We start from the raw sequence: 22,197 nt of genomic DNA on the forward strand, positions 1-22,197 counted from the left end.
TAGAAATAGAAATAACCTTATGATCAACACAACATCATTCATGCATCATAGAGATATGAAAAATAGGGCTAGCTGCCAAAAGGTGTGCGATGAACGAATGTTATAGAGCTTGGATTACCCTTGATGTTAAACTTAGGAACTTGGAATCGACTTCCCCTAACCCTGCTTTGTCCACTCATTTTCCACTACAAGTTAAAGCTACTACTCCCTTAAAATTCTTAGGATCATTCTTAAATTGTTCATTGCTTGCTTAGTTAATTTCATTGCATAGCTTTATGAGCACACATCTTAAATTTATTTTCCTCTATTATACTTTAATTAACTTTCGCTACAAACACATTAACCACATAAACATTTTAGTTAACGAGTCCTCGAGTTCGACCTTGGTTTACACTGAGAAACTTATATCTTGTTTATACTTGGTTTGATATAAGGACACTTATGACAAACACATAACACAGCTACAACTCGTCGCATAATTTATCTCATCGCATCATCATTTCTAACATGATCGAGCACAACGGGTTTTACACAACAATTTTTGGCACTGTTATCAGAGACTTAGCCACTAATTTTGTTTATTTTTGTGTGTTTTTACTGGCACCCTTTTGATCTTATGTGTATTGTTAGCTTGAGCAACAAAGCTATAAACAATATATAAGTAAAGGTACAATACCTGAATTTGATTTTAACCTAGAGATTGAATGGACATTCCATCGCAGAGCTAGAAACAACAGAAATCGAAGAAGGAACCAACACAAGAATATGGCCAACAATCAAAACAATGACCCCGAATGGTGGAATGGTCTACATAGGCAGGGGCAGTAGAATCCAATCCTGCTGGCTAATGACCATAATATAGCAATACGGAATTATGCAACCCCGAACGTGTACGATTTCTCTCCAAGCATCATGCGACCAATGATTGATGGGAATGCTCGATTCGAGATGAAGCTAGTAATATTACAAATGATCCAAACTACATGACAGTTTGGAGGGGCTCCTGGAGAAGATCTTCACATCTATCTGACCAGTTTTGTGGAGATATGCAACACATTCACTATTCCTGGCGTGACGCCAGAAGGGATCAGGCTCTCTCTCTTTCCTTACACTCTTAAAGACAAGGGCAAGCAATGGGTTGATTCCTTGGAGCCAAATGAAATCATTTTGTGGGACCAGCTTGTTGAGAGATTTATGTAAAAATTCTTTCCACCTACCATCAATGCAAGGAGGCGGTGAGACATTGCTATCTTTGAACAGAAAGATTCTGAGACCTTGAGTGATGCATGGGCTAGATTTAAGCGCCTAGTTCGTAATTGCCCGCATAACGGCATACCTGACTGTGTCTAGATGAAAACTTTCTATAGCAAACTAAACCAAGCTTCACAATCAATAGCCGATACATCAACTGCGGGTGGGCTTATGCACAAGACATATATAGAAGCCAAGGAAATTTTGGACAGGATCTCAAGAAACACTGATGATTTTGTAAATGATGGATATGGCAACAAGAATTGTGATAAACATAAGATGACTGGTGCGTTGATTGAGTCAAATGCAGTGGCCACATTAGCTGCCGAGATGGCTCAAGTCACTTCCCTCCTGAAGTCGATGGCTATTAACCAAGGTGTGTTGGGCATAAACTCTGCTCAACTTAATGCACTGAATTAGGTCGTTGTTGTAAGTTGCGTGAAGTGCGGGGAGCCTCACTCTTATGAAGTATGCTCACACAAACCTCAGGTCATTTATTCAATTCATAACAACCCATTCAGCAAGACATACAATTCGGTTTGGAGGAATCATCCCAATTTCTCTTAAGAAGGAATCCAGCAACAACCTGAGTAGCAAAATGCACCTTCACATCATGCGCATAAAAGAAGCCCCCCAAGATTCCATCAGCACAGTCAAGGCCATCAACCTGCCCACAACCGCTCGTATCATGCATCGAGTTCCAACACATCCTCATCCTTAGAGCTACTTTTGAAAGAATATTTTCGAAAGAATGATGCGTTGATCCAGAGCCTAGTGTCCTCGATCCGGAATCTAAAAGTTCAGGTCGGACAGATTGCCAGCAAATTGAAAAACAAACTGTCGGGCACCCTACCCAGTAACACCAAAACCCCTCACATTAGTGGCAAGTAGCAATATCAAGCAGTGACACTACAAAGTGGAAGGACACTGGCTAACTCGGCAACAAACTCCAGAGATTGGAAAATTGAAATCTCCCACTATAGCAATACCAGAAACTTTGACTCCTACAGTTTCAATCGATTCCACAAATTATGAACCAACTAATAACGTTTTTAGTGATACTACTCATGCTTCCAACAGACCACCAACAACATTGAATTCTTCAAGCAAAGATGCCTCAGTACTATCTAATCTAGAACCCTCACCACAGGATTTTGTTGTGGCGAGAGAGAAAAACAAGGCAAGTGAAATTTGCCTCCATTGCCAACATTTCCCAACAGGCTGAAAAAGAAAGATGATAGCCATTAGTTCAAGAGATTTCTAGATGTCCTTAAGCAACTTCATATCAACATTCCCCTTGTGGAAGCTCTTGAACAGATGCCCAGCTATGTAAATTTCCAGAAAGATATACTGTCAAAGAAGTCATTGATCCTCTAGTTCTTTCTCAATTGAATGTGCACGCTTGATTTGAGAAAGTGGAGCGTGCGGATGTTCTTGAAGTTGAAGTCTTAGAAGAATGTTTGTAACAGGAAGTCTTTTGATTATTGGGAGAATTCTCTTTAAGCCCTTTAGAGTGTAAAATTTCAGACCCCTACAAATGAAGAGAACTAATCTATTTAGAGATTTCTACATAAAAGACCTTAAGAAAAGACACATATTAGGTTAATATCTTGAAGATTTCTTTTTTTTTTTTTTTTTTTTTTGCAAAAAAGACCTATTGATCTCCCTATTTTCACTAATATCAGTGGTTATTTACAATTTAGCGCTCACCTACGTTTTATATATATATATATATGTGTGTGTGTGTTATTTATTTATGTATTTCTCTCTCCTCCACTTTTCATATGACATTGGCCCATAATGACTCCTTATCAAATCTACATCAACACAAGTTCAACTCTACAAATCAAATTTTTCTAGAAATCTCGTGCAACCTCAAAAATGGAATACATGTTATTAATATTTGGATTTGGTTTATTGCATAAGCAATTTGGACATAAATTCAATTTGATCCTTTTATTTGATTTTTTTTCCTTTTATTTGATTGGTATGCCGTTCAAAACTTTTGATCTAATCTCTTAAACTTTAGTAAAATCTGATACATTATCATGTTACCACATATTTTCTAGTTTATTTATTTTCCTGTTTACTTACATGCTAATGAGCTTACGTTTTCTATTCGAGTGAATTTTTTAATTGAATATGTTAAATTTAGGACCGAGTAAAAGATAAGAAAAACAATGGGCAGAGAGGGAAAGATATATTTTGAGAACTATTTACCATGTTTAACTAAAAGAAAAAATATCTTTTGGTCTCTGAATTTTTAAAAATAAATATATTTAGTTTCTAATATTTTAATTTGACCATTTTAAATCTTAATTTTTAAAAATAGGTTTAAAGGTTCCCAACTAATAATTCTATTAAATTTAAATATAAAATTAACTAAATATATAATGTATCAAGATGACTTGAATACAAATATATTTTTTAATCTTTCTCATTTCTCTCTCTTCTCTCTCTTTTCCTCTCACCTCCATTTCCATCTTCTCTCTTTATCTCTCATTTTTTCTATGAAGAATCTCATTAAATTTGCTCACTTCTCTCTCTTGTCCTCACTTCTCAACCTCCATCTTCTCTCTTTGTCTCTTAATTTTTTAGAAAAAAAGTTTGTATTGCGTTTAAGTAATTTCCATCCTTTATTTTAATTTTCTATTTCCTTTTTATTTTGATTTTCTATTTTTTTTCCAAATTTTTGTGTTTCTGTTTTTTCATGGTGTTTACTGCTTTGTTTGTGTGTGTTTTTAAGAAAAAATAAATTGCATTTACTGGTTTTGGTTTTTTTTTTTTTTGGTGATTTTTGTTTTGTTTTCTTTGGATGTTTCAAGAATGGTTTTACGGTTCAACTATTTTAATTTAATTAAAATTAAAAAAAAAAATTGCTTAAACATTGTATGCAGAAAAATGAGAGACAAAGAGGGAGGATAGAGATGGAGATAGAGAAGAGAGGGCAAGAAAGAGAAGAAATGAAAGAAAAAAGTATGAGATAAAGAAAAGAGAGAAGTGAGCAAATTTCATGAGCATTTTCATAGAAAAATGAGAGACAAATAGAGATGGAGATGGAGGAGAGAGGACAAAGAGTGAAGAGAGAAAAATGAGAAAGATTAAAAAAATATATTGTTTCCAAGTCGTTTCGGCACATCATATGTTTAATTAATTTTATGTTTAAAATTAATAAACTTATTAGTTGAGAGACCTTTTAAACATAGTTTTAAAAACTCGGGATTAAAATGGCACATTAGATATCAAATGCACCTATTTTTAAAAATTCAGGGATCAAAAGGATATTTTTTCCTAGTTAAGAAGTTTAACTCTATAATCGCCAAATTCGAATATGTCATAATTATAGACATAATTCATAATTTAATCTACATGTTTTTTTCGAAAATAGATAATTGGTAAAAATAACAAACGAACTTAAATGAGATCCAAAATAAAAAATAAAAAATAAATACTCAAATCAAACAAGCTTTTAACTTGCTTTTGAAAGGAGTCATTATGGGCCAATGTCATATGAAAATGTGTGGGCCTATTTTAATCTTTAGCGTGGGCCTTAATGAGGCCCAATTAGCCCACAATAGAGAATCCATGGCCTCTATATGGTTGGTTTTAGATGAATATCCTAAGAACACGATAATAATACTAAAACAACATACACTATAAAACACATATGTATACTACTATATTTTTAATTTTAATTTTCAAATTGTAATGGTCTTACAAGACTGCCTATTTCATGACTAACATGACACTCTTAATTAACAAATATTTTTAGATGGAACAATCTCCTTAGAATTTAGAGGTTATTGCAAATATAATAATGAAGTCTAAAATATCAATAAATATATCACAATACAAAATAAATTTACAAATATAACAAAATTTAGATTTTATTTTTGAGATTTTGTTATATTTATAATTTTTAAAAAATGGTTGCTATACATTTAATTATTAGCCTAAAAAGTACTACCAACTGAAATTATTTAATTAAAATATAACACTAACCAATCAACTTTTAACTTATAAATACTCAAAAAGAGTAAGATAATTTGTCAAAAAAAAAAAAAAAAGTCTCCAAGCTATAAATTTTTGGTTCAAGAATATTTTTCTATATATCTTATTATTTCAATTGACTCAAATGACACATAATATGTGTTAGTGATTAAAAAATATATATATGTAGTTCAAATCTCCTCAATCCGTATCGTATTAAAAAACAATATATGACATGACATTTATGGTCCAACTTCGCTCACTTAAGTAATCGGTGATAATTTTCAAGATGGTATGAGTTTGAAAATAATATTTATAAAGTTTTGGGACATATGAAATACAAATTTTAAAAGGTTTTGAGGATTAAAATTGTAGTTAATTGGAATGAGATTTGGGAGAAAGTATCCAATGGGCAAAGGGGTGTGGTAATAGCACACGGTTTAAAGGCCCATTCCGCTGCTGATTCCCAATTCCCCATTTTTAGGTTCAGAAATCAGATTTGATCTATCACAAATAATTTACAACCACAGCATTTTAATAATTAAATTTAATTCGGGGTGGGGGGACAGTAAAGTGTTATGTGTCAGCACAGTAGGGCACAAATTCTTAATTTCTTTATTTTTCATTTTTATTTTTGTTTCTTTCCAGTTTTGGGGTTAAATTAAAAGAACCAAGTCAAGCCCAAACAAACGTGTTTATTCAAAGGGTCAAATAGATTCTCTACTTTAATTGCGGCTATAAATATATATTTAATTACAACCCCTTATCTAATTTCTCTTTCATTTTCCACCTCATTACCAAAAAGCTACATTTACACACACAAAAAAGTTATAAATGGTCAAGTCGGTAAAATATATTAAAAAATATTTTTAAATATAAATAAATGAGTTGACTTATTTATAAAAATATAGTAAATTATCACTATCTATTACTAATGGATAGTTTATGTTTGAAAATATTTTTCACTAGTTTTGTTATTTAAAACAATCCCCTCACCAAAATAGTAGTAATTTGTTAGGTTTTTTCCCTTAAAAACAAATGTTGCAATTTTTACTTTTTTGGTTTAATTTCAGTTATTTTAACAAAAAAAAAAAAAAAAGTAAGTTTCTTCTCAAACTCACTAATTTCTTTCAATAAGCATCAAACATCAAAAGAAAGAAAGAAAGTCCAATCATGAAGCTTGTCCATTGAATGATCTTCCTAAGAAATCACAAATTATTTGGAAAAAAAAATCTCTCTAAGGTTTAATTAAGTTAGATTTAAAAGATATATTCATTAGTTCATTACAAATGACATTCATGAAAGTGTATTTCCTTTTTTAAAGAACATTCCAATGAAAGCTTATCAAGATAATAAAAATTGTAACACTTATTTAATTTAAAACAAAGTAAGATGTTAAAATATTAAATGAAATTAAAAGTCCGTGGCTAAATATATAGCAAGTTTTTTTTTTTTTTCAAATTTATCCTATATATTTATATTGTATTTTTTTTTTCTTTTAAAACGTAAAATAGTAATTGAGTATTCTAATTAGTGTCATCTATATATGATTAGTTGCTTGCTTAATTGTAATTTTCTTATAATATTCTTAAAACAAGTTTAAATCCATCTCAACTCAGTTTTGTTGTCTTTAATTTCATAAATCACATTAGTATAAAGTGTTTTCTTAATGGCAACAATCTTGTAAATTAAGCTTTATATTAATCGAAGACATGTTCTTTCTTTGATTGTGTACAATATCTTTTAGTAGAAAGTTATTTTATCTAAAATTCTAATGGAGTTATCAAAATAAATATAGCTCTCATGTACTTAAGTCGAAGGTTCAAATTCTAATATAGTACATAGGATATATGAAAGTTCAAAATTCTCTGATAATTTGTTTTATAAAGAAAGAAGTAAAATTGGTCTTAATTATAAATTTCAATTTGACCAATAAACTTTTATTTGATTAAGTGCATGCATGAATTTTCATTTTGATACCAAAAAAAAAAAAAAAAAAGTCTTTAGCTATGATACTCAGCTGAATATAAATAACTTAATAAATTTCAAATAGAGAACCAATTAATTACTTGAACTTAATGTGTGTGGGTATATTTTAAATATCCTTTAAGCCTAACTTTTATTTGGTACTATGAATTTGCCTCAGTTTTAATAAGAAAAGAGATTATGATCTGTCATTAACCATTAAAATCTCTCATCACCATCAAAGTTCCTTTTTTCCTTCTTTTCCAACACTCTTTCTCCATATACTTTCAAGGGAGTATTTAAAATGATCACCTTCTTAATCTGAAAGCAAACTTGAAAAGTAATTAATGTACATAATCAAAGCAATATGATTAAGTATATGAATTCTCAATGCATGCATGCCCAATACAATCAAAATGGCTCTCTAATTACTTTTCTAATTAAATTAATGTAATTTTCAAATTTCAAACATGAGTTGTATATATAATCTTTCCAATTTTCTTCACTTTTTTTCTAATTAGGATGGAAATTTCAAGTTCTGCCAAACAATTTGTCCACCTTTTGACAGCTTTCTTTCATACCTTCTAATTGTTTGTATTCTTTTTTTCTTTCTTTTTTTTAAAATTTAATGCTGACTTCTGAAAGTTAATTAACACTAATTATTATTTGAAAAAAAAAAAAAAAAAACCACTCATTATAATGTCTTCATTTTCTCTTGCATAGCCATTAAAATCATTATTTTGGGATGATATGTATCTTTACAGTTGCAAATATAAATATTAGACTCAAAATATTAGCAGATATAACATAATGTTAAAAAAATTGCAAATATGACTAAATTTAAATAGTCTATCAGTGATAGACCATATCACTGGTAATAGTCTATCAACGATAAAGTCTATCGCTGATAGACTTGTCTATATTTGCAATTTTTTTTTAAATGATGTTATACATTTGGTTATTATTCCTAAAAATGCTACCAATTGTAATTACTCTATATATAAATATATATATATATAAAGCAAATGATTGCTTGGGTAGGGTACTTTCGTTGTACATGAACCCTACATTTGCCAAACTCATACCAAACAAGACTTTTGAGAGGCAGGATAACATGATTATAATCCAACTTCAAAAACTACAGAAATCACACAACTTTATGTATATAAATGGTTCATTATAAGGTCATTTTGAATTGCTTTTAAGTTTAGAGAATCACAAATTTTTTTTTTTAAAAAAAACGTAAACAATAGAGAATTGATACAAAGATTTACGTGACTCACTAACAGTGTATTAGCTATGTCCATGAGCAGAAGGAGATAATAGCTTATTATTAGTTGAGATAAAATATCATATTACAGATTCAGAGACATCAGTAGAGTTAGAAAGTTTGTGTAGTAAACTTCTCTAAAAAATAAAAATTGTAAATAACATAAATACGAATACGACTTAACGAAACTTGATCGTTAGAAGCATCCATTAATAGATTCAAGTCATTTTACAAGAAAATAATAATAATAATAATAATAAACAATAGAAAAATTATCTATTGAACCAATTTTAATAGAGGAAGAATCTCTAACTTGATTGTTCGAGAATTTAGGAGATAGTGACAGAAAAGGAATTTTCTACCTTTGACTCCAAATTTTTAATAGATATTTTAACCCAAATAAAATGTTTATTCTTAAGAAAACAAAAAGACTACGGAGAGTTGACAACAAATATAACCCTAGCAATGACCAACGTTGTAAAAATAGAAATTTGAGGAAGGTAATAATACAAACCTAATAAGTAAAAAAATAATTTGAACAAGCAGAGGTTGATATTTTTTAAAATATATATATATATACTCTAATTTTTACAATTACTTTAAAAAAAATCATATTTAGAATTAATTTCAAAAGAATATATAAATGGACAAAATTTCATAAAATGAAATCACTATTATAAAATGGTCATGAGTCAATCGTCCCTTACACTACGTAACAGAATTTGGAGACTTAAAAAATAAATTCCTTTTCATTTCACATCAAAGAAAAAAAATTGTAGACACATTTGTATATATATTTCAAATTTTCATATTTGTAACTTTAATTTTAAATCCATAGACATCAAAATTAAAAATTGAAATGCTTTATATTATTCATATTCTAAGTAGAGCCGTCAATCAACGATTAATTTAACGCTAAATTGATTGAAATAATTTAAATAGATATTTATTCATTTTTTAAATTCTTCATAAAAAAGTACAAGTTTAGTTCACCCATCGGTTAGAGAGAGTTAACTTTTATTTATTTATTTGGAACAAAAAAAAGTCCAATTAAAATAAATGAGCTAATAGAAACACGACAACAAAAACCAAGAATTAAAATTAAATTATGTAATTAAGTAGCAATCTTTAATTATATTGTTTAATTAATCATGATTAATTATCATAAAACTAAAAAAAAAAAATACACATTCCAGCAACGACGTTCAATTTCTCTCAACAAACATTAGCTACCAAACATCTTTACACCTTAATTAAATTATTAGACTTTGTATTATGCATGCCGTTCACCGCCGTCGTCCATCCGCCGCATTAACCGCTACAACCGCCGAGTCAACAAGTGTAGAACTCGACGAGTTCCTCAGTCGACCCCAATTGCGTGGCCGCATTCTCCAACATCCACAACAAATGCTCAAACATGACGACCTCACAAGAAACCACCACCGCGCCTTCGTCGTCAAACGATGACTTATCAACCAACTCTTGAAACAAAGGATGTGCTACGACATCCAAGCTGACATAATACGGTCGTCGGGACTTACCGACATAGACCGTACGAAGCTCCTTAGAGATGTTTTCGCCAATATTGGCACCATCACTCACGGCGGCAACCGACACCGAGCTAGAGCTCCGACCGAGCTTGGTAATCGAAGGCCATCTCTTAATGGCTGACTTGAGCTTGGTGAGAGTTCCGGCTTTGACCATGGCTGAAAATTGTAGAGAGAAATAGGGAAAAGTTTAGAGAAGGGTGAGGGAAAGAGAAAGGGAAGCTTCGTTATATAAAAACAAAGGAAAATGGAAGAAGAAGAAAAGAAGAAGAAGAATTATACGTACATGGCCCACACGCATATTGATAAAGAGTGATATTTTTGGTTGCATTTTTATTTTAATTTTGTACATGAGGTTTGGTAATATAAAACGCCAAAATATCATCAAAATAAAAAAAGAAAATGGAATTGTTTGTAATTTTAATTAAAACATTCCGTTGTAATTTATTTATATATATTAAAAATGCAAATTAAGATATAATCATCAACATATACGTACCAGGTTTTGACACGTGTAATGTTTCAACTTTCTTTGTATAATTGTTCGTGTTCAACCCACCAACTTCATTAATCAATTAAACAATATTCAATTTTTTTTCTTTCCTTTTATTATATTGACAAATCAATTTTGTTATTTTGTTATCCGAAAGAATCAATTTGGTTGTTAATTCTATGGCGAACCGTTATTTTTAATGCATCACTTTTTTATTCAATAAAGTTATGAATTAAGAAAATGAAGTGGTCATAACCAATGGAATGATACAAATACATATATAAACGATAAATTTATAATGTTTTTAAAGAAAGTTTTACCAAGAATTTTGAGATCCAATTTTTAAGAAGGTGAGTAATATCTTGACAGATTGAGTTATACTCATATCGAGCTATTTGATGATTATGGTTCAAAATTTAAGTTAGTCTACATAATTTGATCAAGTAGTTTCAATTGTATCACCGCCGGACATTGGTACCAAATAATGAATATTAACAATTTTCTTGTGATGTATTTCCATAAACTAGCACTACTATATTTCTTTCGAGTTACTTTTTCTTCTCTCTCTTTCACAATTTATATTCCATCAAGTAACTCAAAATATTTCATTGCTGAATATTAATGTTCATAAATTAACTCTATAAGATTTCTTTTCCAAGTTGATTTAGTTTTCTTCTTCTCTCTTTCACAATTTTGAATTCATCACATAACTCAAAATATATCATTATTATTACCGAGTATTAACAACTCTTTCATGTGTAAGAAATCACTAATCGTTGTTTTAGTTGATGAATTTCTAGTCCTCACTAATGAATTCGAAATTTTGTAGAAAGTTTAGCGAATAAAAATTAATATCAAATTGTTAAAAAGAAAATGACATAACATGAATTTTCTGATACATGATACATCATCAAATGAACCTAAAAACTTAAATAGAGGAACTACAATAAATTTAATTAAATTATTTAATATAAGATATGAATGGAGAGTAAACCAACACTAATACATTGATAAATTTCACACAAACAAAAGTGTTTGGGAGAAAATTGATCAAAATTAAGTGATTAAATTGAAGCTAAATAGTAAATAAGATGCCAATTGGAACATATAGATAAGAATAAAAAGTATTTTATTTAGAGAGAGAGAATGAATTGAGAGAGGAAAAAGGGATAGGTGATGGAAAATGCCAGTGAAGACCCAGTTGTCGTTTTGAAAGGGTATTAGAAATATAAAAAATGATTATTATATCATATGAACAAATATTTAAGCATATCAATAGTGTCAGAAAAAGGAATCGTGCAAAAAAGAAAAAAATAAAGCTTTTTTTTAATTACAAAATAAATAAATAAATAAAATAACTTGTTGGTTGGTAATCTGCCAATGCCATCCAGCTTCAAAAATTCGTCTTTGATTCAAAAAAGGGAAAAAAAAAAAAAAAAAGGATTGATTACCTTTCATTTAAATTAGCTTTTTCTTTGATCCCATTGAACTGCCTTTTTCTTTTTTGTATTTAGTTGCACTCTATGTTTTTGTTATCTGCCTCCTCAGCTTTTCATTTTTCCAACCAAACATCTTTCAAATCCATGTCCTTTTTCTTGTCTTGTCTCAGTAACACATCAGTTTCTCTTTCAACTTTAATGAATATGGGATCTTTCTCCCAATTATTAGCATCAGTCAACCCCTTTGTCAATTTTACTGTGAGAGATCAAATCAATTTAATTGAATTTTCATTGCCTTCTCAAGTTCGATCCGAGAATGAATCATCATTCTATGTTAAGTTCAACCGTTCAATTCAGATAAAATTTGGTCAATTTTAGTCTCTTATGATTCAACGGTCATTGAATTTTCTACTTCAGTCAACAATTTCAATCGATTTGGTTAATCTTGTTAGTTGTTTTGGGGTGGTTTTATTGGTCCTAAGTTTCATGACTTCAGTGAAGTTATCAATTCAATCAACTTCAACCTATATGATCAACCTTGTTGGTCTAGTAGCTAATTGAATTTTCTCATTGCCTTCTCACGTTTGCATTCCATACGAGTACAATCTGATAACAAATCATCCTTCAATGTTAAGTGCAGTTCTTTGATTTAGATAGATTTATTTGTCTCTTAGGTTCAATGGTCAATGAACTTTCTACTTCGGTCCACAATTTCAATCAATTTTCGTTTTGAATGGTTTTATTGGTTCCTAAATTTCACCTACTACAGTGAATTCGATTTTCAACCTATTTGGTCAAACTTGTTGGCCTAGTAGCTCACCAATGTCAGTCTCGTATTCAACTTGCTAAAACACAAATCTTACTCTCAAAGAATTACTACTAATATGGTAAAATATACTTTTTTCCTTCAATATTCAACACGTCACAAGCTCCACACAATTCTTGAATGCTATTTATCGCTGGATAATAAATCACTGACATATTGATAAGATTTCAGTTTCCAGTCAGCTTTAAAAGAAAAACTTAAATTCTCCTCTCCATGGCTTATCATAGAGAGGTTGTCAGTAGTTGGAGCAAAGTTTTTCACACCAAAACCAATAGTTTTGGGTGGTCCAAATGGAGAAGACAGAAAAAAGGACAAAACCATCGAACCTGAATTGGATCTAAAGAGTAATCTGTGACAAGTTGTTATCCAATATACAACGTGATAGTTCTGCCACCTATAAACTCATCAGCAAAAACAATGCCGCCCCTCCTTGCTTTCCTTTTAAGATTTTCTTTTGTTTTCTTTTGGTAGCTAGCTTAACTAAAGCCTTCTCATCCTTATTCTATGTTTGGTGAAGAAACTTTACAGCTCGGTCCTGATTTGGATCGTACGGGTCAATCATTGCACTAATCATCATCTATCAAAACAAAAACTTTTATCTTCTACCAAATATTGAACCCATATAATCAGAGATTGCAGCTCAGAATCTTGGAGATCAATCAATCAGTAATATAGGATTCATGAATCTGATAGAAACAAACAAAAATTTCACCATGTTGAAGATATGGTGTCTGTGTAATGTGCACAGAAGTTAAGACAAAGTGGATTAAGATTAAATATGGGAATCACAGAAGACAAAATATAATTCTGAATGAGAATTGTTTGGCAAACCTGATGTCGAAAGCCGACTTCCCCACATGGCGATGTATGTTGGTTTTTGAGTTGATCCAAACCAAAATTAATGTAAAGAATGCTCATTTCTCTAATTTTTTTGTTTACCAACCAAACCCAAGACAGTTCTAATAATAAAATTTCATATGCAGGTTTGGTGGGTATCAATTGTTTTTCAATATGGGGGTGGGGTGGGGGAGGGTCTGGTTAAGGATAGGAATGGAATTACCTACTTGCGAGAGTCTCTCTTCCTCTTCCTGGCCTTCGAATTTGATTTTGATTTTGACTTCGTCTTCTCTTTAGTAGACTTTTTTTTAAGATCACCGTCCTCGTTTATTAAGTGCTCGTATTCTTCGAGGCTTGCAAAAGGTGATGCTTTTGCTTTCCTCTCCTTAGGTTCATCGTCTGAATCCTTTCCTAAGTCGTTATTATCGCTGCCGCTTAGCATTTCATCACTGCTAGAACCTAAATCTTCTCCACCTGCAATGTCAGAATGTATATCCATCTCCTCATCACTGCTATTACCAACCAAGTCTTCATCGCTTTCATTGGCAACTTGATCCAAGTCATCATAGTCATAGTCACCATCTGCTTCTCCTGAAGGATTAGCAGAATCCAACAAATTCTCAATCTCTTCGTTATCACTCTCATCCGCACCAACCATGTCGACATCTGACAGATCTTCGGCAGCATCGTCGTTGTAGTCAGCCTCAACAGCTCCACCAAACAAATCTTCAGCAGCCTCCTCATCTGCTCCTTTCTTCTTTTTCTTCTTTGGTTTCTTCGAGGAGTTCATTTTAAACGTGTAGAACTTGTGGAACACAAGATCTTCTGGGGGCACATCTTCTTCAGCCAATGACAATATTTCTGGTCCAATTAAATGGTTGTTCATGTCAAGCTGAGAGAAACAAAACATGAGTCAGCTACTCAAATCCAATAACTTTTTCTAAGCATGAAATGACATGAAAATGTCACATAGCAAAAAAATGATAGAATAACAAAGTCAATTGAGCACCTTCTTGGCTGGTTCTATTTGGGAACCACCATGCCATGTGCTTGCTTTAGGTTTCTTCTCCATGAACTTATCCAAGAAAGCTGTAAGTGACAAGTCATTAAGCGGGTTCCCATTGTAGACAATATTAGCACCGGAAAGAAGAGTTTGAGCCATGGTAGCAACTGATGGGTGCACATGAGAAGCTAGGACTACAAGCTCCCACCAGCTTGCACGATCTGCGTTGCTGATGGTAGTTCAATAAGAATTAACGAGTAAAAATCGACACTTAGAAAGAAAGAACAAAAGAATAAGTGTAAACGATCCAAAGTCGCATTGGCTTCACTTTTTTGAGTCATGTTAAGCAAATACATGTTACTAGATGGATTAGCTATCATCCACTTGTAATTAATATTTGACTTCTACTACCATATACTAATTTAATATGATGGTTGAAAATTGCTAAAAAAGATTTGAGAAAGGAAATTACCAGTAAGATGGCTCCCTGTGCCGTGGATTGTACCCTCCAGGAAGTGACAATCCCTTACAAGGTGTAAGAGATTGCTGCCCGTTTTCACCAGGTTTTTTTACGGCGGGTTCATCAGCATCTTTGGAATCATATCTCATGAGCAACTCCCCATCAAGATCTAAACTTTCGTCTTCAGAATGAGAAACTGGAGACTCGTCATCTTCGTCAGGAGAATCGTCGTCCTCCGATGAAGCAGCGTCACTGTCACACTGGACATCATCTTTATGTACTCTTAGTTCAGTGATTGTTTTGTTGATATTTTCTTCTTCTACTACATCTTCAAAATGTTCAAGTTCATCATCAACCGACTCATTCTGGAGAACCATATTCCTGTAAACCCAAGGCTCTTTTAGACTTAACTGAACTGAGTAAATACTGTTAATCCTTCCAACTCAAACTTAAAATCATCATTAAATCGTACTAAACAGCATTACCATAAGGAAGGCCTTGCTTTAAGAACTTCAGAAAGAAGAAATAGGCATCCACAGGCATATTGAGGTGGTTGTTGAAGAGCAACCTGTACATCAAAGATTCGAGATATAGCAATTCCACAATAAATGTAAACTCTTAAGAACAAAAGTAAAATGACATTGGGAGGAAGAGTAAGCGACAATTGCCTGCAAGATACGCTTTGCATAAGCAGCTACACGCTTTAAGTTCACATCATTCTTCATTGCTCTCAGAAGAAGACCAATAAACATTTCTGCCTGCAAATAGGTCAATTAAAAAAAATATAATTCAGGATGCTCTTAGAAAAGATTAGAACACGTAAAATTACAATTATAATGGGGTGCTCGACATATCCTAAGTAAAGATATGTGAGTCCCAAAATAAAACAAAAGATAGGCTTGCCTTTGACGAGTTCATGGCGGCTGGAAGTAATAATTTTGAGTACAGGGCACGGAAGAAGCGGTCACTGACAACTTGATTTTTGGACGATACTTTATCGAGAAGCATAAACCCTTGAACTGCCACATTAAAATTCTTGGAGTGAACCTGAAAAAGTAGACGTTTATCAAAATTTGAGCACTTTGATAACATAACCTCAAAACTCTTGAAATAAAATTAATGTACGCCATTGAGCTTACTAGCTGAAAAAGCATCGGTGATTGAACCTCAATGATGTCATCAGCTTCCTTGCTCAAGACGTAGGGGAACGCTCTATTTACTCCCTATTAGACAGCCACACAGAGAGAACAATCAGAATATAAATAGAACTCCCATAAATAGGATCAGGGAAAAAGAACTTAAATTTGACTAAAGAAAATGCTTGAATTCATCTTTCAATTTACCATTTCTTAATTTATAACTTTAGAAAAATAAACAGAATACTAACAGTTAGAAGAGCAGACAAAATCCTAGAATCCATTTCGACATGTGATTCCAAGAGATCTTTTGCCTTGGTGTCTTTTGAAGACCTTGAAGCTTTTTTCTTGTCTTCTTCACGACTGTTTTGCTTCTTTTGGTCATCGGAAGCAACCAAAACCTGCGATCATTGCACGCAAATCATTTTCTTCTACTGACCACAAAATGAGTCCCAAATAGTGGAACTAGTATATTTGAGATGATTTGTTAAGATCAACTAATCAAATCAACCTTCTTTTTCCATGCATTATGTTGTGTCAAATTAGCCAACAATAATCCAATAAGAGGTCATAGCATCATATCCTTTCGATAGTTCCCTAAATGACAAGGACTTCTAAACATTACTCAACTTTCAATATTGTAATCAGAACCTTTTGAAAGTTCACTAGATTTTGATTTAACCTAGAGATTTATAATAAAGGCACAGATAGATACTATTGTACTAAACAATAGAAATTAAAACTAACTCTGCCACTACCTTGAACAATGCAAAGTACACATCTATCAAATGTTTGGCCACCTGCGGTCCATCTCCTTTCTGGCTGAGGTGCATTTGGCTCAAAAAATTCACCTACATGAAAATGGCTAAAACAATAATACAGTGCACCTAGTAGGTCTCAAAAATGACAGATCATGGTTAACTTGCTGCACAATCCCATATAAAAGGTTTGGCATACAAAACCACCACAGCTAAGGAGTCTAAGCTCTTCCATAAAACATTTCTAAACACAAAAGAGTAGGGTGAGTAGGAGATACATACAGCATGATACTTCGCTCGTAATCCCAAATGAGGACGAAAAAGGAAAGAGTCCACCTCGTCAATTACGACAGCCTGTACAAAAGAATTTTAGTGAAAAACATGTAGAAGATTATGCACAAAAGCTTATATAAGATACCTCTGTGGATCTATCAGGTTCAAAAACTTGTAAAAACCACCCTAAAATGAAGCCTCATTTTCATGGATGATGGAAAATGGATTGATGAGGTACCAGCAATGTCTAATTCTAACATTATACCTTCATGTTTGGATGATCAGACAACAGGTTTGATAAATGATAATCGGCACTGGAAGCAGTCTTGTTTTCAGGATCACCCAACTGGAAGATGATATCAAAAAGGTATAGGCAATAAAAACTACAACTACCAATATATAAATATTAAAATCGAAATAAGATAAAGAAATAGAATGTTCAACTCACTTTGTTAACTAGTGCTGACAGTAGCCTGCGCTCTTGTTCAGATTTACTCTTAAGCAGCACATAAATGGTCTGGAACAACAGTGAAATTTAAGCATTTTTTAGTTTAGCTTTAGGATAAACTATTCTAAAAGTTAAGTTGACTACAGAAGTCCATTACTGTTTCCACGATTGAAATACTCGATGCTAAAGAATCTTATAATATGACTAGACCAGAGAAGAGGAAAAAAAAAAGGGTGGGAATAAATTGTGTCCAATGAGTGAGAGTCAGAAAACCAACCTTCAGGGCCTTGTTTTTCAGCGCTGGCAGATCATCTCGTGATGCTTCCTCAAGAGCAATAACAAATCGCTCATACCTTGTACATTTAACATCAGACAAGAAATTTAAAAGTTCTAACAAAAGAGGATACCAAAAGGAACTCCAAAGTGCAAAAGCTACGAAGTAGTGTAATTACTACAAGTTGGTTTAAAAGGCATGCACCAATTGGAGGTTTCAGAAACAACCATATCAAAGTAATGCAAGAAATCAGTGATCCAAACGTATCAAGCTTAGTCGAATACTTGAATAAAGAGAGAAAATATATCATCAGTTGCCATTCTGCTCAAAAAATATAATGAAGTGCAAAGTACCTTTGCTTCAGGCATTCCTCCCAAAACCAAAATAGTAATAGAGAATTTCCGTCTTTTGTATCAAGAAGATGATTTAATGGCCGTTGTAGTAAATTCTTCAGTTTCCGATCAGGCAACAAACTGACACAAAGAAGTAAGAGGTAAGTTTATGATAAGCTAATCCATAAAACAAAAATGTAACTACTCTACTGCACAACAGATACCACAATTAGAGATGCCACCTTGAGATGAACAGTTCCATCAACGCTTCAAAACCCGTCAATGCATGGCGCTTCCCTACTTTTGATGTGACCATCCCTTTAAAAACCAAAAATACAGTTTCAGAACAAAATATGGTGCAAGTCCGAGGCTCTGATGTAACTATCAAATCCTCCCTGTTAACTTAACTAACATGCTAAGCAACCCTAAGATAACCTGTTTCATTGCGCAACAACAGATCACATAATCCAAACTCATATTCATCTGTCTAGTCTAACAATCCAAGATTGAAAATGTACAATGTCTATGGGTGTTGAGGATAAGAGTATTGGGTTCTTCACATTGGCTTTTTTAGTCAAGCCAACATTTTGTATCTGATTTTGCTTTACTTAAACAATAAAATGCAATGACCTCTAAAACCCCAAACAGACGGTTAAAGAAAAACAAAAACTTGCCAATTTCAGCTACAAATATCAAACTTCCAAAACCAGCAATTCAAATGCTCCTCTATAATGATGATGAATATCCACGATGTAATGAAACAAGAATATAAATTCCCCCGTACTCCAATTAAACTTACAGCATGCTGAATGAAAAAAAGAAAAGAAAAAAGAACTACTATCCCTACAATATAAAGTGAAAAGTTTACCCTAAAACTTACCTAACAACGCATCAAGTGACCTTATATTGGCAACTGGATTATCCCCCACCATGACCGAAAATGCCGAAACCTTATCAGCAGCAGTACCCGACCTTTGTGTGGTGACCAACATCTTAATATCTCCACTCTTTCCCCTTGAAGCCTCATAATCCTGAGAATATTGCGCCATTAATCTCTCCCCAAGCTCCCTCTTCTTCTGCACCAGTTTCTTCCACTCTTCCACGTCTTTTTTCACTTCAATCTTCTTCTCGTTTCCCATAACTTTCGCTTCCAGTTCCGCAGCATCAACATACCACGTACCCAGAACACTGGCTTTCACTAAAGGAAGCTTCGGCAGGTTCTTGAATTTGTCAAAACTTCGAGGCTTGTCGTTGCCATCGTCGAGAGCAAGAACGGGGGGCTTAGGCTTAGGCTTCGGCTGTTCCTTAGATTTGGAATTGAGAGCTTTTGGCTTCTGGGTTTTGGTGGGTTCTTGTTCAGGAGTTCGTTTAGGCTTTTTTGGGTGTTTGGTTGGCTTGAGAGGGCCTTGTTTGCGAAAATCGACATCGTTGAAACCTGAAGATGGGGTTGAAGAAACGAAGCCGAGTGATGAAGCAAAGGAAGCAATTTCGCCTTTGAGAGTGTCGATGTCGGCGACGGTGTTTGAAGCTTTGTTGGTGGCTTTAGAAGCCGCCATTGTTGTAGAGCTCGCGAAGCTACTTTTCGCGGGGGACAGGGTTTTAACAAGTTCACGGAAACAATTTGGGGGGTTTGACCAGGTCTCCGTTCTGCAAACCCATTGGATGACCCACCTTAATCTAATGTTGGGCCTAAAGTTCGGCCCGTTGGAACAATCGCTGCCCATTAGAGAATGTGAAAGTCGATCTCGTCGAGTAACCGTTAGTTGTGCAGTATGGCCAAAACGCAATATCCAATTGGAAATATAGTCATTTTTTTATTTTCATGATTTATGGTAAAAAAATCGTCGATGTAGAGTCCATCTCTTACTTACGTTTCCAAACATGTCCCCACAGATCTCACAACTTCTTCCACAATTCTACCAATATCTCCCAAAAAATTGTTTGCGTATTTTTAGACAAACTACCTAGCGAGATTTTTGTGGGTATAGTTTCTATTTTTTTAATTACAATTTATAATTTAATAAAGAATAAAGGGTTAGTTACTTGTCATTGATTCTGTCTTCTATTTACCTACGATCGTCGAGACTACACAACAGCCGAGAAAGGTATTTCCTCCCTTCTGTCATTTGGTTTGTTTTCCTTTCGTCGTGGAGTCTTTTGAATTTAGTGTTGCTTCCTTTCTACTGGTGTATTTTCTAAGCTTCTTCCCTTTTGGTGTATTTTTTGAACATAAAGTATTTATTTGTGTACTCTTATATTGAATTCTAGATATTTGTGTAACGTTAACACATCGTAATTATAGTTTTTTTAATTTATATTTCAGCCAAATATCGCAAGATCGAGATTTTATATGGGGACATGTGGGACGACAACAAACGATATAACAACTTTAATATTGCTTGTTTGCATGTTTCGGTTGATTTCAATTTTTGACCGTTCACGAAATTTATTGTTAAGAAGTTACATATTCGGGATAACTGTTCAAAGCCTCTTTCAGTGTCGTTTATTATCGAAAAGAGTCACAAATAAAAAAATTAGAATACTGAACAACTCCTATCACTACAAAAAAACATAGTAATGGTAGTAAGTCCAGGTCGATCCGCAGAGAAACACGATTTGTTTCATTAAGCCAATTTCTTCACTAGAGCGGTAAATGGGAGGTTTTAGTATGAAATAGATAAACGTGTAAAACATAAAATGTAAGGGAAAATGTAATCTAGGATAGTGATCTATCTAATTTCAAGAGTAAGAGAGAGAATCCTATGCAATTTCTATCATGGGACTCGATAAATAAACAAACTTCAATTCATACGTGTACAACTACCAAATTGATATAATTTAACTAGACTCTACAAAAGCCGACAACTAATTAAAACAAAATCAATCAAGCGTCCTAATTATCAATTAAGGTCAAAAAGTCAATACCCTAATTGAACTATATGCTCTTAATTCTACTAGGTTCTCAGTGATCATATAAAATTAAAATCATATGCATTAAGAATGAGGATTCAATTGTGTAATTAACTGACCGGATAGCCTTGTTCAATTAACCCATTCTTGGAATCTAGGTTAAACATGCATTATCAAGATTCAAGACCAACCTATAAATCTAAGCATTCACATTCAATCTTTTGCCATTGGGTTATTTCAGGCACAAACGAACACAAAGGAAATGCACAGGCTTGAAATCAACTAGCTAAGACGTGCAATTATGATACGGTTGTCACTCCAACACATAATGCAAATCTAAATTATAGCGAGATTCAAAGAAAGCATGGAATTGAAGAATGTAAAATTCAATCAAAGAAATCTCAAGAAAATTGCATCGAACCTCTTACTCAAATAAATTAGATGGATTTACCTCTTAATCCATAGATAAATCAAGAACGATAATCCAATCCATCGATTACAATCCAAAATTAAACATAAATCTAACCTATGGATACTGAAAATACAAAGGGAATGAGTGAATTCCATTTTGTGTAACTGTGTTCCTAGCTCCCCAATCAGACAAATCCCCAAAATAATAGGCTTGTTGAGTCGGCGATCTGGCCACTCTCACCTATACAAATCAAAGGACCGCCCTCATAGGCAGTAGTTCACAACTATTCAAGTCATGTTACCTATGGTTATCATGGTGAAATGAAAGTCTCTATTATGAACGACGTTATATAATGAGACTAAACATTTCGTGGTCTGGTTTTATACAAACTTCTTTATATAGAATATCTCCGCATACATGTCTATACATGAATAATCAGGATCATATCATTTGTAGAACTATACAACAATTGTAACACCTATAAAATGAGTCATACTCGTAGTGTCACAAGGATAAGGTACCCAGCCTTATCCATCTACTGCAAACCATTTAAATTATCACTTAAACATGATC

General features: G+C 32.9%; 2 protein-coding genes across 3 annotated transcripts; both read right to left on the minus strand.

Annotated features, from left to right (window-relative positions):
• Positions 1-9,571: 9,571 nt before the first annotated feature.
• LOC120086524 (auxin-responsive protein SAUR77) lies at positions 9,572-10,239 on the minus strand. The gene has a single exon (XM_039043224.2). The coding sequence runs from the start codon at positions 10,178-10,180 to the stop codon at positions 9,809-9,811; it is 372 nt and encodes a 123-aa protein (XP_038899152.1). The 5' UTR covers positions 10,181-10,239; the 3' UTR covers positions 9,572-9,808.
• Positions 10,240-12,885: 2,646 nt separating this feature from the next.
• EDA25 (CCAAT-binding factor) lies at positions 12,886-20,345 on the minus strand. 2 transcript variants are annotated; one of them, XM_090317857.1, is made up of 17 exons: positions 19,183-20,345; positions 18,545-18,620; positions 18,324-18,443; positions 17,974-18,049; positions 17,697-17,765; positions 17,514-17,594; positions 17,258-17,329; positions 16,976-17,068; positions 16,469-16,618; positions 16,221-16,304; positions 15,985-16,128; positions 15,750-15,839; positions 15,567-15,649; positions 15,094-15,462; positions 14,628-14,850; positions 13,842-14,510; positions 12,886-13,316 (listed from the first exon to the last, which is right to left on the minus strand). In XM_090317857.1, exons 1-16 carry the CDS (start codon positions 20,024-20,026, stop codon positions 13,842-13,844), a joined length of 3,243 nt encoding a protein of 1,080 aa, XP_090173983.1. In that variant the 5' UTR covers positions 20,027-20,345; the 3' UTR covers positions 12,886-13,316. The 2 variants fall into 2 exon arrangements, with proteins under 2 accessions (XP_090173983.1, XP_038898077.2); XM_039042149.2 differs by having other exon boundaries at positions 12,886-13,358.
• Positions 20,346-22,197: the final 1,852 nt, after the last annotated feature.

The sequence above is a fragment of the Benincasa hispida genome, chromosome 9 (assembly GCF_027475165.1).
Source record: "Benincasa hispida cultivar pf3 chromosome 9, pf3_genome.v1.1, whole genome shotgun sequence".
Lineage (NCBI taxonomy): Eukaryota > Viridiplantae > Streptophyta > Magnoliopsida > Cucurbitales > Cucurbitaceae > Benincasa > Benincasa hispida.